At 26.9% G+C, this 13,901-nt stretch overlaps 1 protein-coding gene across 1 annotated transcript in view; it reads right to left on the bottom strand.

The window, feature by feature from the left end:
- The window catches only part of LOC100209749 (syntaxin-7), a 51,287-nt gene extending 44,555 nt beyond the window's left edge, over window positions 1-6,732 (bottom strand). The window contains exon 1 of the mRNA XM_065813882.1: window positions 6,639-6,732. Coding sequence (XP_065669954.1) covers window positions 6,639-6,687 — 49 coding nt within the window. The 5' untranslated portion in view covers window positions 6,688-6,732. The remainder of the gene's footprint in view (window positions 1-6,638) is intronic.
- Between the last annotated feature and the right edge of the window lie 7,169 nt (window positions 6,733-13,901).

The raw sequence follows: 13,901 nt of genomic DNA, 5'->3' as shown, positions 1-13,901 counted from the left end.
CTGCTAAAGATTGAAGGTTTTCCCGGAACTTTATTTTAGAGCATTGGTGGGGAAAACCTTTTCCTTAAGGGCAGAAGCATGTGCTGTAATGTATATTTGGTTCTTTCTCAATGGTCGCTTGCTCTTGAAGAGGATGTTTTTCTAGCAGTTTTGAACAACCAATTTGTCAGATAAAGCAATAAGATACCGAGTCTTTTGTTTCAAGTCTCACTTGTATTAAATTGAAATTAAACAAAAGAGGGAGTATAACTTCTTTCCCCTCTTGTTTCCTATGCAAAATTGCTCTACGCATTTCATAGAGTCCTTGTGGTATCAGAGAATCAATGATATTGATCTTTGTCTTGTACAGTTGGCATATTGGATCTGCTTGGAAAGCAGTAAGCTGTCTTAAACATTTTTCAGACAAGGCAAGCACACAAATTTTCAATTTTAATTGTGAACCTTTGCTTGACTTGGCATTGTGGCAATACACTAAATCTCACTTTACTAAATCAAACTATCTATTTAACAAAATTTAACCTGAATATATATTGGATAACAGTTTATTAACATACCCACAAATATTATTAATTACAAACAATTATAATCAAGGAAATAAGTACTTAAATTATAAGGAAGTAATTCTTACATAAATTCCTTTAAAGAAAACAATTAAATTAATGACACTTGTCATACATATTGACAATTTAGATGAGATTTTCTTTGATGACACATTCATACAAAAGATTTTCACTGCTCTTCAAAGGTCTATTCTCCCTTTCATAAGATTTTCCTCAGACTGCCCCTCTAGACCTCTGACTGGCCCTTCAAACTTTTTATTTTTCAACTATTTTACTTACCTTATTTAAATTTTTATGTTTTTTTAAGTAGGTATCTTTATAAAAGCTTAAGTGAACATTTTTTAACATTTTCATTAACAATTTAACAAATTATATAAAGTGGTTCTGATTTTACAGGTGTTTTTATTATTGCACTATAAAGTAAAAATTTTACTTAATTTGAACATTCAAATTGAATTATTTTCTGCAGACAAATTAAAAGATTTTAATTTTGACTGCGGAAAATAATTCAATATCACCCCAAATAAGTTCTTGGGTCAGCTAGGTGACATTATCAGGATCTGTGCTAACCGTGTTAAAAAAAATGATATCACCATACTCAGGAACAGCTGATTTTATGAAGGCTCTTAACAGCATTAACCTCATTAACAAAAGCTCACAGGCTCTTTAAAAAAATATATACTTATTTTTAGAATTGAACCTTAAAAATCATTACTTGTTTGTCTGTCTTTTCTATTTGTCAGTTAAACTAAAAAATTTTAAAATAAATTGTTTATAATTTTTATAAAGTTTACATAAAAGTTTTGCCATAGCAAAAGTAGTATAAAAAAAGTAAATTGTAAAAAATTTTTCAATAATGAAAACTCCACATTAACATTTCCAAGCACTTAACAACTTTAAAACATTATTTTTAAAAGATTATTAAATTAATAAACTAGTATAAATTTAGTATAATATATATTTTATATATATTAAAATGATACTGTACATTGATAACCCTTCACTTTTGCTTATGATCTTCATTTTCCTGCTGAATATTAAATCTAGATATATAATCAACTTGTGTTATTATGCCCAGCTTTTTACATAAAAAACAATTTTATTTGCAGAATGATTGTATATATATTAATTAATAACACCATGTAATTGTGTCAATGTAATTTAAAAAATAACTTTTGTCCATAGATTCGTCCAATTGAAGTGTTAAACTTCAATTGCTAATGGATAAAGTCTGTGGAAAAACAACTAGATTGAGCACAAACTTTGACTTTACATTCAAAGCACAAAGAAAATTTGTTTTTGTTGAGGCAAAAAAAATTTATATTTTTGTTTATTTGGTCTGGTAAGAAGTAATAATTTCATATTAAATAGAAGTACAAAGACAGTAAAAAAAGAAAATGTTCAGAAATAAGTAGTTTTCTGGATTTGCTTGTGTACTCAAAATAAATAACATGAAGTAGACCCTTAATGTAGTTCTTATGTTGTTATACTGTCTTTAATTAAAAAGTTTAAAGTCCAATATATCTTGATATATTGGTTCAGTAGAGGAAATGGATCTTCTTTTTATACAACTCTTTAGAAGAATCTAAATGAGCTTCACATATTTTTCAGCCTTGTGATTATCCAGGAATCCATGAAGAATCATTAAAACTGATCCAAGTTTCATGTTCCGTCTTGTTCAGGAGCTTAGGGATTATTTATAAATTATGCAACACTAAATTTCAATAATAAACAAAACAAAAAAGATCAAAAGTTTTCCCTAAATAAAAAATCAAAATAACTCATTAAGTTTAGAAAGTCGCCTACTTCTGTTTTTTAAATAAATTTAGCATTGCATAACTTATGGATAATTTGTTACTGATCCCTTAGTGAACTTATCTATTACCTTGATTTGCGGTCAAACGAAGATACTATCTTGAACCTCAGCCTCAGACAGTTTCAGAAAAGAACTTGAAGATATTTCAGAGTGTTAGCCAGGAATAAAATTTATACAGCGATTTTACAAAATTGAGAATTTGCAATAATAATCATTTCCTACTCTTCCCTTCTCATATATTCCATTCTCCTGTTCCATACACCAGTTCTCTCAAGCATTTCATGAAAAGCACAATGCTAAAGATGAATACGATATCTATGCATGGCTTTAGAATGCCACGGAAGCTTGTTTCAAGAACAAATATAAACAAAACTAAGTTTATAATTAAATAAACTTTTCAAAAAATTTTAATGTTTAGAAAAAAAAAGTGATATTTTATCATTTCACTTCAGCTTAGCTCACACAATTAGATTGGGTTTTACCCTTCATTTAGTCTGTGGTGTTATAAAAAAGTTTGTGCATGTTAATGAAAAACTTTGAAAATTGTAATTATTCGAAGAATACTGCTTTTCTACTCTATTTTACTTCTTTTCCATTTACTCTATTTTACTTCTTTTACTTTATTTGTTTAAAAATATATGTTTATATTAGTTTATAACTTATTTTAACAAAAAAATCATGATGAAAATTTTTAGATATATCTATATATTAATAAATGCATAATATATAATATATTTTAAATATATATAAATAATAAAATAAATATAAATATATTTTAAATATAACTATACATAAATAAATATATATATTTTTATATAAAAAAAACATCTTTAATAGCGTAAAGTTTGCATTCTAAAGAAAAAAAATTTTCAGTAATGTTAGGGATTATGGGATTGATATTCAAACAAATTTTGCACAGAAACAAAAGCATTTCTTAAAAACATAAGTGGTTGTGAGATAGATAATTGGACTCCACAAATCTTCAGCTCATACGGGCAAAACTTTTGACATAATATCACTTGTAGGTGTTACACCAAACAATTTTTTTATTTTTTGGGATTAAGCTTTGTTTCTTTTTACACTTTAATATGGTACTTGATGTAGTTTGAGACTTTGCAACAAAATTATTTGCATAATTTGAGTTACATATTTTATAAGCTACTTTGCAGGGAAAATCTTTTTTTTTTTAAATTACAAATTTTTCACTTGATTTAAATGCATTATTTTTTATTTTAACCAGGATATTTGTCCTCTTTAAAGGGATTCCCAAGTGCTGAGACTATTAATGAGTTGATTAAAATTACCAAAACAAATTCTTTATTGAGATATTAACAAAAAAAACAATTGTTGTTTTTCTAGATTATTAACTTCCGGTTAAGAGGTTAATGTTAACTTCATGAATCTGCATTGTCTTTTCCATTATAAAAACATCGGTTTGAATAATAAATGTACTTAAGGCAAAGTTTTTTAAGCGATTTACACAATTACTCAATTACATTAGTTTTCCTTTTAAAAAAAAAAACTCACACTACATTAAAGATCTTAATTCAACAGAAGACTTTTGACAAAAAAAAAATTGTAATTAAATAAAGAATATCGCTTTTCTACTCTGACTTTTTTTTTTTTTCAATTAAAATATTTAGTTTTCATTTTCCATAAAATCAAACTTATTTGCACTATTATAATTCACACTTTTAGCGTTTTAATACTTTGCGGAAAAACTAAGCACACTGAGCTGAATGTTAAAAAGCAATTGGTATCTGAAAGTACAAAACGCTAAAAGATTAAGAATAAAAAGTGAAAAATGTGTAGATGGCATTGCATAATTGAAGCCTAAAAATCTATGTGTGTGTGCCTTAGAAAATACACTGAGAGGTTTAAATGGTGTAAAAAATCTGAATGTGAAGAGATGTGTATCATTCAAAAACATACAAAAGAAAGATTTTTTATATACAAAAAAGAAAAGATAATTGGTTACAAAGCAAATATATGAGCAGCAGTATTTAAAAAAAAAAGAATAAGAAATTGACTTGTCGGGGGATTCAAATCACAGACATTCCGTGTATGATGTAAATGCCTTATCCAAATGAGCTAAACGTGCGTTTACTATTGCTCAAATGAATTTATATATTATTAGAATTATATAACTAAAAAAGTGATGTTTAAAGTAAAATGCATACAAACCAAACAACAAACCAACATATGACTATATACAACCCTCAAAATTAGGAAAAATCAGGTCAGCAATATTTTGCCGACCTCAATCTTTTAGAGGTCAGCATTAGGTTGGCAAAAAAATTTGATAAAGGTCTTACCATAAAACATAGAAACAAGGTGGGCAATTTTTTGACCTAACTGCTGACCTCAAACACTTAAAAGTCGGCAGTTAGGTCAGCATTGCCAAATGCCAAACTCAATTCCGAGGGTTGTATATATAAACATATACACATGGATTACATTAGAGGTTTTCATATAGGGACAATATATCCTTGTTACATTAAAATTATATTTTAAAAACAGATAGCAATTTATATTTTCGCTTTCCTCTTTCAAAGAAAAAAAAAAAATTGGAAAATCGTTGCTTTTAATGTCGACTTAAAACTGTTTTATTTTGCTTTGCTTTATCCAATTTTGTTTCTGAAAATAACAGCCACACTACAGAAACAAAAATAAAAAAAATACACATATTATTTAAATTATTAATTTTTTTAAATTTTGTTTTTATTCAAATTTATTTTAATTTCCTATTTTATTAGATTTGCTTTCTTTGATTTTGAAACTTAGTTTTTTCTGCCAAGTATTGAAACACTTAATATAATAAAACTTGCAAACAGACATGACCAAGTTGTCTACAATAAAAAAAATTACGTGGACATATGAGACAAAAAACCACAGGGGTCTCCAGGAAAGTCTTGCTGTTTATTTTTAAATTTAAATAGCAAATAAAAATTAGGTTTTAAAATTGCAGACACTAGCCTACATATACTCGCTGTAAATTATAAAAGGAGATTGTAGATGTTCGCCAATAAATAGAAGAGACAAACATCAACATTTTTCAAAAAAAAAGCTTGCAATGACATCCTATCTATAGCCATCATACTTCAAGGCACTAATTAATGTCTTGACAGTGATGTAGCCCACTTCAAGATGCACCCAGTAAGCTATCAAAATAAATGGGTAGTTGTTTGTTGTGAAGCAACGCAGCTTGAGGCTCTGGAATGAATTGTTTACAAAAAGATCCCATTCACTTGGGTACATGTAATATCAATAGCCCCCAATAGACCAGCCACATCATTGCAGAAGCATGGCCCATTTTTTTGACTGAAGAAATTGAAAAACCTTTAGCAAACTTATTATTGATTGAAAAAGAATGTATTTTTTATTATATATAACTTCAACATTTCCACTTGTTTTCTGTTTGTTTAAATTCAACATTTAAAAATATTTTTAATACTTTAAATATGACGCAAAAAATATATTCAGTGTAATAAAATCTAAAGCCGTAATAAAAATTTAATTATTTGTTATAGATCTGATATTTTCAAGTGAAGTTCAGAAAAACTTCTCCAACTTCAAGCAAAAAGTTAGTCTAACTTTTTACTTGCATTTTATAGTTTCCGCAATAATGAGAACTTTCTATAAATACTCAAATTTTGCAAACTTAAAAGAGTCTTGAGTGAATTTCTAGAAATCCAGAAATTTCCAGAAAATTATCTACAATATTTAGAACAAGTTGTTTAAAAGCTTTCTAAAAAAACTTTAACAGTTTAATAAGGTTGTTTTAATCAGTGTTTTTTTTGTTTTGAAAAAATCATTTTAGCAATGAAGCAAATTAATGTTTGTCCTGTTTTTCATATTTTCATTTGTGGAAATGAAAAATATATAGGTATTTATTGTGATCTTGTAAGAGTATAGGTAAATAAAAAAAAACAATGCTATAATTTTTAAAAGTTAATTAAATCTTTTTTAATGTTACTTAAAAAAACTGTTATAGAAAAATATTTTGAATATTCTTAATTTTTTTGGGAAAATATAAAAATTGATTAAGAATTATCTAACTTTAAACAGGATTTAAAGCCATTTTATAATACTAAACAAGCTTTTTTGTTTGTTGTGTGCTGCAACAATTTTTTAAAGTATACTCTATATTAATCAAATTTTAAGTATATATAAAGATTCTAGATCTTTGTGAATAAAAGGGAGTAATAAAGATCAGTATTAGAAAAATATTACTTTCTAAATATAAAAAAAATCAAAACTACCTCCTGATTTAAAATCTTGGTACCCACCACCAAAATCACCACGCGACATTTTAAACTTTTAGTACCTTTAAAAACAATCATCAGATCAAGTAAATGCAATAATATATTTGTAAAGTGACAGTTTTTGTAATATAAACAATTTGATAAATACCAATATATATAGTATAGACTAATTTTATTTAAGTTGACAACAATTTTATGACAAAAGAGTTAATTTCTTCCTTTGTCATAAACTAATATGTAATTATATATATATATATATATATATATATATATATATATATATATATATATAGATATATATATATATATTTATATACATATGGTTTTATAGTGACTGTTTTCATGATATAAATAATTTGATAAAAACCATTATATATAGAATATACTATTTTATTACATTTTACGACAATTTTAAGACAAAGAGATAAATTCTTCCAAGGTCATAAACGTGTGGTCATAAACGTGTGGTCACACGCCTTATATGACCACGAATATAATAATTTGTTTTGACAACTTAGCCACGGCCTTGCTTGATTTAAGGTAAGGGATCATCCATAAATTATGCAACGCCCTTAAATTTATTTAAGGCCCAAAACTGTTTTTTTTATCTAAATGTTCATTTATTTAACCATAAAATATGAAAAATTTAAAAATAATATATTATAAACTCACAAAAATAAGGTTAGGTGTCACTTGTATAGTTAAAAACTAGTCAATGGAGTGACACCTAAAATAAAGTTAAAACAAAAAACAAAAAACTAGTAAATAAAACATAGAAAGAATTTTAAAGAAAAGAAAAAAAGAGAAAAAAAGAGAACAAACAAAGAAACTAACAAAAGTGAAAAAAAGAAAAAAAAGAAGGAAAATAAAATAAAGCACTAATAAATAATATTAAAAATGACAATAATAATGACAATAATATCAATAATATGAATAAAAAAAACATTAAAAACAATAACTATTGCCTTTCTCAATCTCTAACACAAATAGTAAACTTTCCAACTCACATTCCAGACAATCCGAACCATTTCTTTTCTCTACTCAACTTATGTATTGTTCCTGATCCTTGTCAGTGCTCAGTTTCTCCACATTCACCCTTAGGTGCTTCTGATCACAGTTTGATTTCTCTAAAATTATTATTTCATTCTTCTTCATCATCATTCACCTATCATCATACCTTTTACAACTACCTTAAAGCTGACTGGGACTCTTTCCCTGATTTTCTTTGTGATGGCCCTTGGGTAGTAATCTTTTTTCTTCCTACTGACAAATGTGCTTCTTATGTAACGTCCTGAATTCAGGCTGGGATGGAATCTTTTATTTCTTTTAGACAATTCAAAGTCAATTTTCACTTTTCTCCATGGCTTTCCTCTCAATGTGCTGCTGCAATTTCCAACTGTAAATATTACATCCATATCTACTGCCAAAAGAATTCTCTAGCAAATAGACGTCTCCTTACTATTGCTGGAAACAATTGTAAAAAGGTTTTGTCTAATGCCAAAACCTGCCATTCTCAGGTCACAAAATCTCGTATTTTATCTCAAAAATTAAGCTCCAGAGACTTCTGGAGAATCTTTAACAGTGTTTATAATAAGGGCAAATCTGTTATTCCCCCTCTCTTAAATGGTTCAGATTTTGCCACTTCATCTAAAGACAAGCTGAATTGTTTGCTAAGAACTTTTCATCAATATCATCTCTTGATTCCACTTGTTGCATTCTACCTGATATAGCTGACAAACAGGTTGATCCATTGCTTGGCATTCATATCACTCCAGCTTCTGTATCTAAAGTGATTTCCAGCTTATACTCTTCTACTGCTTGTGGAATATAACAGGTATGTTGTCCAGACAACATACCTGTTATAGTCCACAAGCAGTAGAAGAGAAGAAAATTTTTAAAACTCTCAAACACTCGTTAAGTAGTTATGAAAATATAGACGACAACTCCGGAAAATACTTCTGCAAGACTATAACAGGTATGTTGTCTGGACAACATACCTGTTATAGTCTTTCATAACTACTTAACGAGTGTTTAAGAGTTTTAAAAATTTTGGAGAGCGATCTGACTCGTCTAACTACCGTCCCATTAGTCTTCTTCCTATCATAAGTAGGGTTTAACGTCTGACTTTTACGGAGAAGAATATTACGTAACATCATTCTTACCAATCGTAGTATAAAAGTTGTCCTCTATGGACAGCACTATTCTTCATATCCTGTAACTTCAGGGATTCCTCAAAGTTCCATCCTTGGCCCAATACTTTTTCAATTAAAACACATTTAATTGAAATGGAAATTTTATAAAAATTTTTAAAAACTTTTTATATATTTTTAAATATTAATAAAAAAATTATATATATATATATATTTTTTTTTTTTTTATTAATATTTAAATATATCTTGCTTGTTTGTTTTAGGTGTCCCAAGAAGACCTAACGGTTTTGTCACAGAGTACAGCGGAAAAACATTCAACTAGGAAGTTCAAACATCCTTTCTTACCAATGGCATGAAATATGCCCAGAGCTCGCTTTGAATCCTCGGTCTCTTGCTTCTAAAGCAAGCGCCCCAACCACTGCACCACAGCTGCTGTTTAATTATTTTTTTAATAAATTTTTTTTTTTTTTTGCTCTTAATTCAAAACATGACAAAAGATAAGTAAAGCAAAGTAATTTTTAATCTATTAAAAAATATACGCATACAAAAAAAATTTGCGCCAAAAAAAAAAATCTAAAAATGTATATTTATATACATATATATATATGTATATATATATATATATATATATATATATATATATATATATATATATATATATGTATATATATATACATATATAAATAAAATTCATATATATATATATATGTAAATATATCAGGGATGCGGAGTCCAAAAGGATTCCGGCTTTGTATATCCATTTTTTTAAGGTCTAGAAGCTCTAAACATGTTTGTTGACTTATGATCTGCTATAAGAAAAAAATTCATGAGATTTAATGACTTGGAACTTATTGTTTTTAAGCCCAGAGTCCTGAAGTCCCGGAATCCTTGCCGCCATTATACCTAAGAACTCCGGGTTAAAAAAATAATTGTTCCTCTTACCCAAGAGTCTTTTTTTTTCCTATTAGTAGCCCATAAACTTTTTTATATTTTTAGAGCACCTGGATACCAAAAACTAAGAAAAAGTAATCTTTTTGTGACTTTAAAATTCAGAGTCCTTTTTGGGACTCCGCATCCGTGATATATATATATATATATATATATATATATATATATATATATATATATATATATATATATATATATATATATATATATATATATATATATATATATATATATATATATATATATATATATATATATATATATATATATATATATATATATATATAGAACCCTTAGATGTTGTCCGAAAGTTTTTTCGATATTTTGTTGACAAAAAGTAAAAATTAAAATGCAAGACCGGAATTTTTTTTTTTTAATAATGATAGACTGCCTGCCCCAACCAAACCCTCAGTCGATGTAGCAGCACTCCCTTGCGGGTCAGGCTATTTGTCAGTCGATGTAGCAGCACTCCCTTGCGAGTCAGGCTATTTGTCAGTCGATGTAGCAGCACTCCCTTGCGAGTCAGGCTATTTGTCAGTCGATGTAGCAGCACTCCCTTGCGAGTCAGGCTATAAGATAGTCGATGTAGCAACACTCCGCGCATGATTTACAGTAAAAAAAATAAAAATAAAAACATTTTATTAAAAAAAATAAAAATAAAAACATTTTATTAAAAAAAATAAAAATAAAAACATTGTTTATATTGTTAAAAACATTCAAAATGTTATAAAAACATTCAGAATGTTTTTTAAAACATTCTGGTCAATTAAATTTGCGTTTTTGTGGTTTTTTTAAAAAACGATTAATTTGTAATTAAATTAATGGTTTTTACTTTCGTCCAACACGGAAATGTTGGACGAAAGTCAAAAGTAATTAAAAGTGACGTATGTGTTGGCGTAAGAATCACTTTTTTCCTTCCGCTCTTCCTAAAGCCAACAAACTATAGAACTATATATATATATATATATATATATAGATATATATATATATATACATATATATATATATAATATATATAAAAAAATTTTTTTTTTTTTATTAACATCTTCACCTCCAACAAGGCTACAAGCAACCACAATTAGAGTTGGGAGTTACTGGAAAAAAAAAGATGAAGATTGTAGACCAAGATAATGATTGACAGATGACTTTGAAGAAAGATTGCAAATTATATGAATCAGGAAAGCAAGATATAGGAAGCAAATTTCAAAGAACTGATGTTAGAGGAAATAAACTAGAGGAATAAGAGTTTTTAGAGCACTTAGGAACAGGCACAGAAAAAGGATGACACTTAATTGAATGACAAGTAACACAAGAATGAATTTTTGTACATGGCACAAGAGATGCTAGCTCTTTAGAGCAGCGCCCATCATAGTATTTGTAGAAAAGAGAAAGAGAAGCAACATTACGACGATGTGATAATGGTTGGAGGTTGACTGCAAGAGCAGGTCCAACTATGTTTACAATGCTTTTTGCACCTTGTCTAAAAGAGAAAGGGCATCGTTAGAAGATCTGCCCCAGTTATGGCAACAGTATTCTATACAAGGCCGGATTTGAGATTTATAGAGATAGAGAATAGAATCCGGAGTAAGAAAGTGTTGAGTTCAATAAAGAGATGCAACCTTAGCAGATGCTAATTTTGCAACGGATTTGATATATGGCTTCCAAGAAAAATTGGAAGTAAGAGTTAATCCTAGAAGATGAAGAGTGAATGACTCATCGAGTACATTACCATTCAAGAGTGAATGACTCATCGAGTACATTACCATTCATAGAGAAGAGTGAATGACTCATCGAGTACATTACCATTCATAAATAAAGGAAGATCTAAACTATTGCGATAACAATTGATGTAAATTAAAAAGAGAATAGGGCCAAGGATAGAAAGCTTATGGAGAAGACCAGCATACCAAACTTTATCAAAAGCTTTAGAAATGTCAAGAGCAATCTCCTTAACCTCTCCACCTTTATCTAATGCACGATAAAACCTATCGGTTATAGAACGAGAAGATCGAAATCCATATTGATGGTCAGAAATTAAGTTATTAGATTTAAGATGAGAAATTAAATGTTTGTTAATTAAAAATTTAAAAACCTTGCTTATGATAAGAAGAAGACTAATGGAACGGTAGTTATACGAATCAGATCGCTCCCCAGAATTTTTGAAAACAGGGATGACATATGACAGAGTTTTTCTTTTTGTCCAGCAGGCTGGAAAACAAGAAAAACTCTGTCATCTATCATCCCTATTTTCAAAAACAATTTTTAATTAACGAACAAATATATTATATATATATATATGTGTATATATATATGTATATATATATATATATATTATATATATATATATATATATATATATATATATATATATATATATATATCAGGGATGCAAAGTTCCAAAAAGGACTCTGAATTTTAAAGTCACAAAAAGATTACTTTTTCTTAGTTTTTGGTATCCAGGTGCTCTAAAAATATAAAAAAGTTTATGGGCTACTAATAGGAAAAAAAAGTAAGACTCTTAGGTAAGAGGAACAATTATTTTTAACTTTTTTCTATTGGACATATTGTCTGATGAAGTCTCAAGTTTGCCAGACATGTCCAATAAATATTTAAAAAATGCAATCGAACCCCATTCCTGAACACGCAAAAAAATTTTGCGTGTTCAGGAATGGGGTTCGATTGCATTTTTTAAATATTTTGTTTAAAAAATTTTGTTTTTAAGCAATATGTTTTGGCAACTGAAATGCGCTGAAAATAAAAAAAAAATTGTAAGATAAACTATCTAACAAAAAGAAAATCTTAAAAAAAAAGAAAAATCTTAGCTCAAAAAACTAAAATTTGAAAAGGAAAATTTATTTATACTACATTTTTTAAAAATTACTATACTATGCGAAATGCTTTGTAAGTTGTTAAATACATAAATTATTACGTAAATATATAAAATGCATGTAATTATGTAATTATTAAATATGTTATTAAATATGTAATAAAAATGTATAATAAAAATACAAAATTACTCAATACATAAATTATTATGTAAATATATTAAATACATCAATTATTAAGTTTACTTATCACTTTATTAAATAGAGTAACAAACTAATTATAATGTTTACAATAAACCCATTTTATTTAAATTATTAAAGATTATTATACGTAATTATATTTATATAAATATGTATTTTTTTATAAATCTTTTTAAACTTTTTCTAGGATTAATTTTATAAACACTTTTAATCGCAAACATTTTTAGCGTGAAAACAAATGTTAGGTAACAACTCAATTTTAATAGTGTAATAAAAAGTACTTGCTTCTATAAGCATTAAAATAACTATTACATTAAGATTTTTATAAAATAAATTTAAAAGGGGTTTTAAAAGCTAAAATATTTGATTGAAATTTATAAAAACCATTGTACAAAAAATGAAAAATACTACAAATTTAAATTAATAACTGATTGCAACGTTTTAATATGAATGATAAAAATCGGGCTACTTAATTGTAAAAATGTAATGCTTTAGTGTCTTTTAAAAAAAGAATTAACACAAAAAAATGACGTATTTTATTAACGTAGCCGTGTGTTTAACTTTAATTTTGTGTATATATATATATATATATATATATATATATATATATATATATATATATATATATATATATATATGTATATATATATATATATATATATATATATATATATATATATATATATATATATATATATATATATATATATATATATATAAGAAGTACTTGATGCTAACAAGAAAAAAGTCACAGACAAAAAGGTGTCACTCATTGTTTAAACTGACAGTTTCATAAAGCCATAATAGAACATTAATGCCACAGTTCTAACCAAAACTCAAGCTGTATCTTATATTTGACAGTAAAACTCTATTTAGTAATACTCGAATAGCCACTATAATGTGCAGTTTCGACAAACCGAAACTGTCTGGAATGGACCAGTTACATCCTTTTGTTTTTTAAAAATGTTATTAGAATCTGAGTTTTCCACTATCCTATATATTTATCAAATCTTTTAAATCAAATATTGTTTCCTTATTATAAAAAGATGCTAATATATATATATATATATATATATATATATATATATATATATATATATATATATATATATATATATATATATAAACCTAAAGTC

Source organism: Hydra vulgaris, chromosome 12, assembly GCF_038396675.1.
Source record: "Hydra vulgaris chromosome 12, alternate assembly HydraT2T_AEP".
Classification (NCBI taxonomy): Eukaryota; Metazoa; Cnidaria; class Hydrozoa; order Anthoathecata; family Hydridae; genus Hydra; species Hydra vulgaris.
The sequence above is the reverse complement of the archived record's forward strand: the minus strand, read 5'-3'. Positions and strand labels throughout refer to the sequence as shown.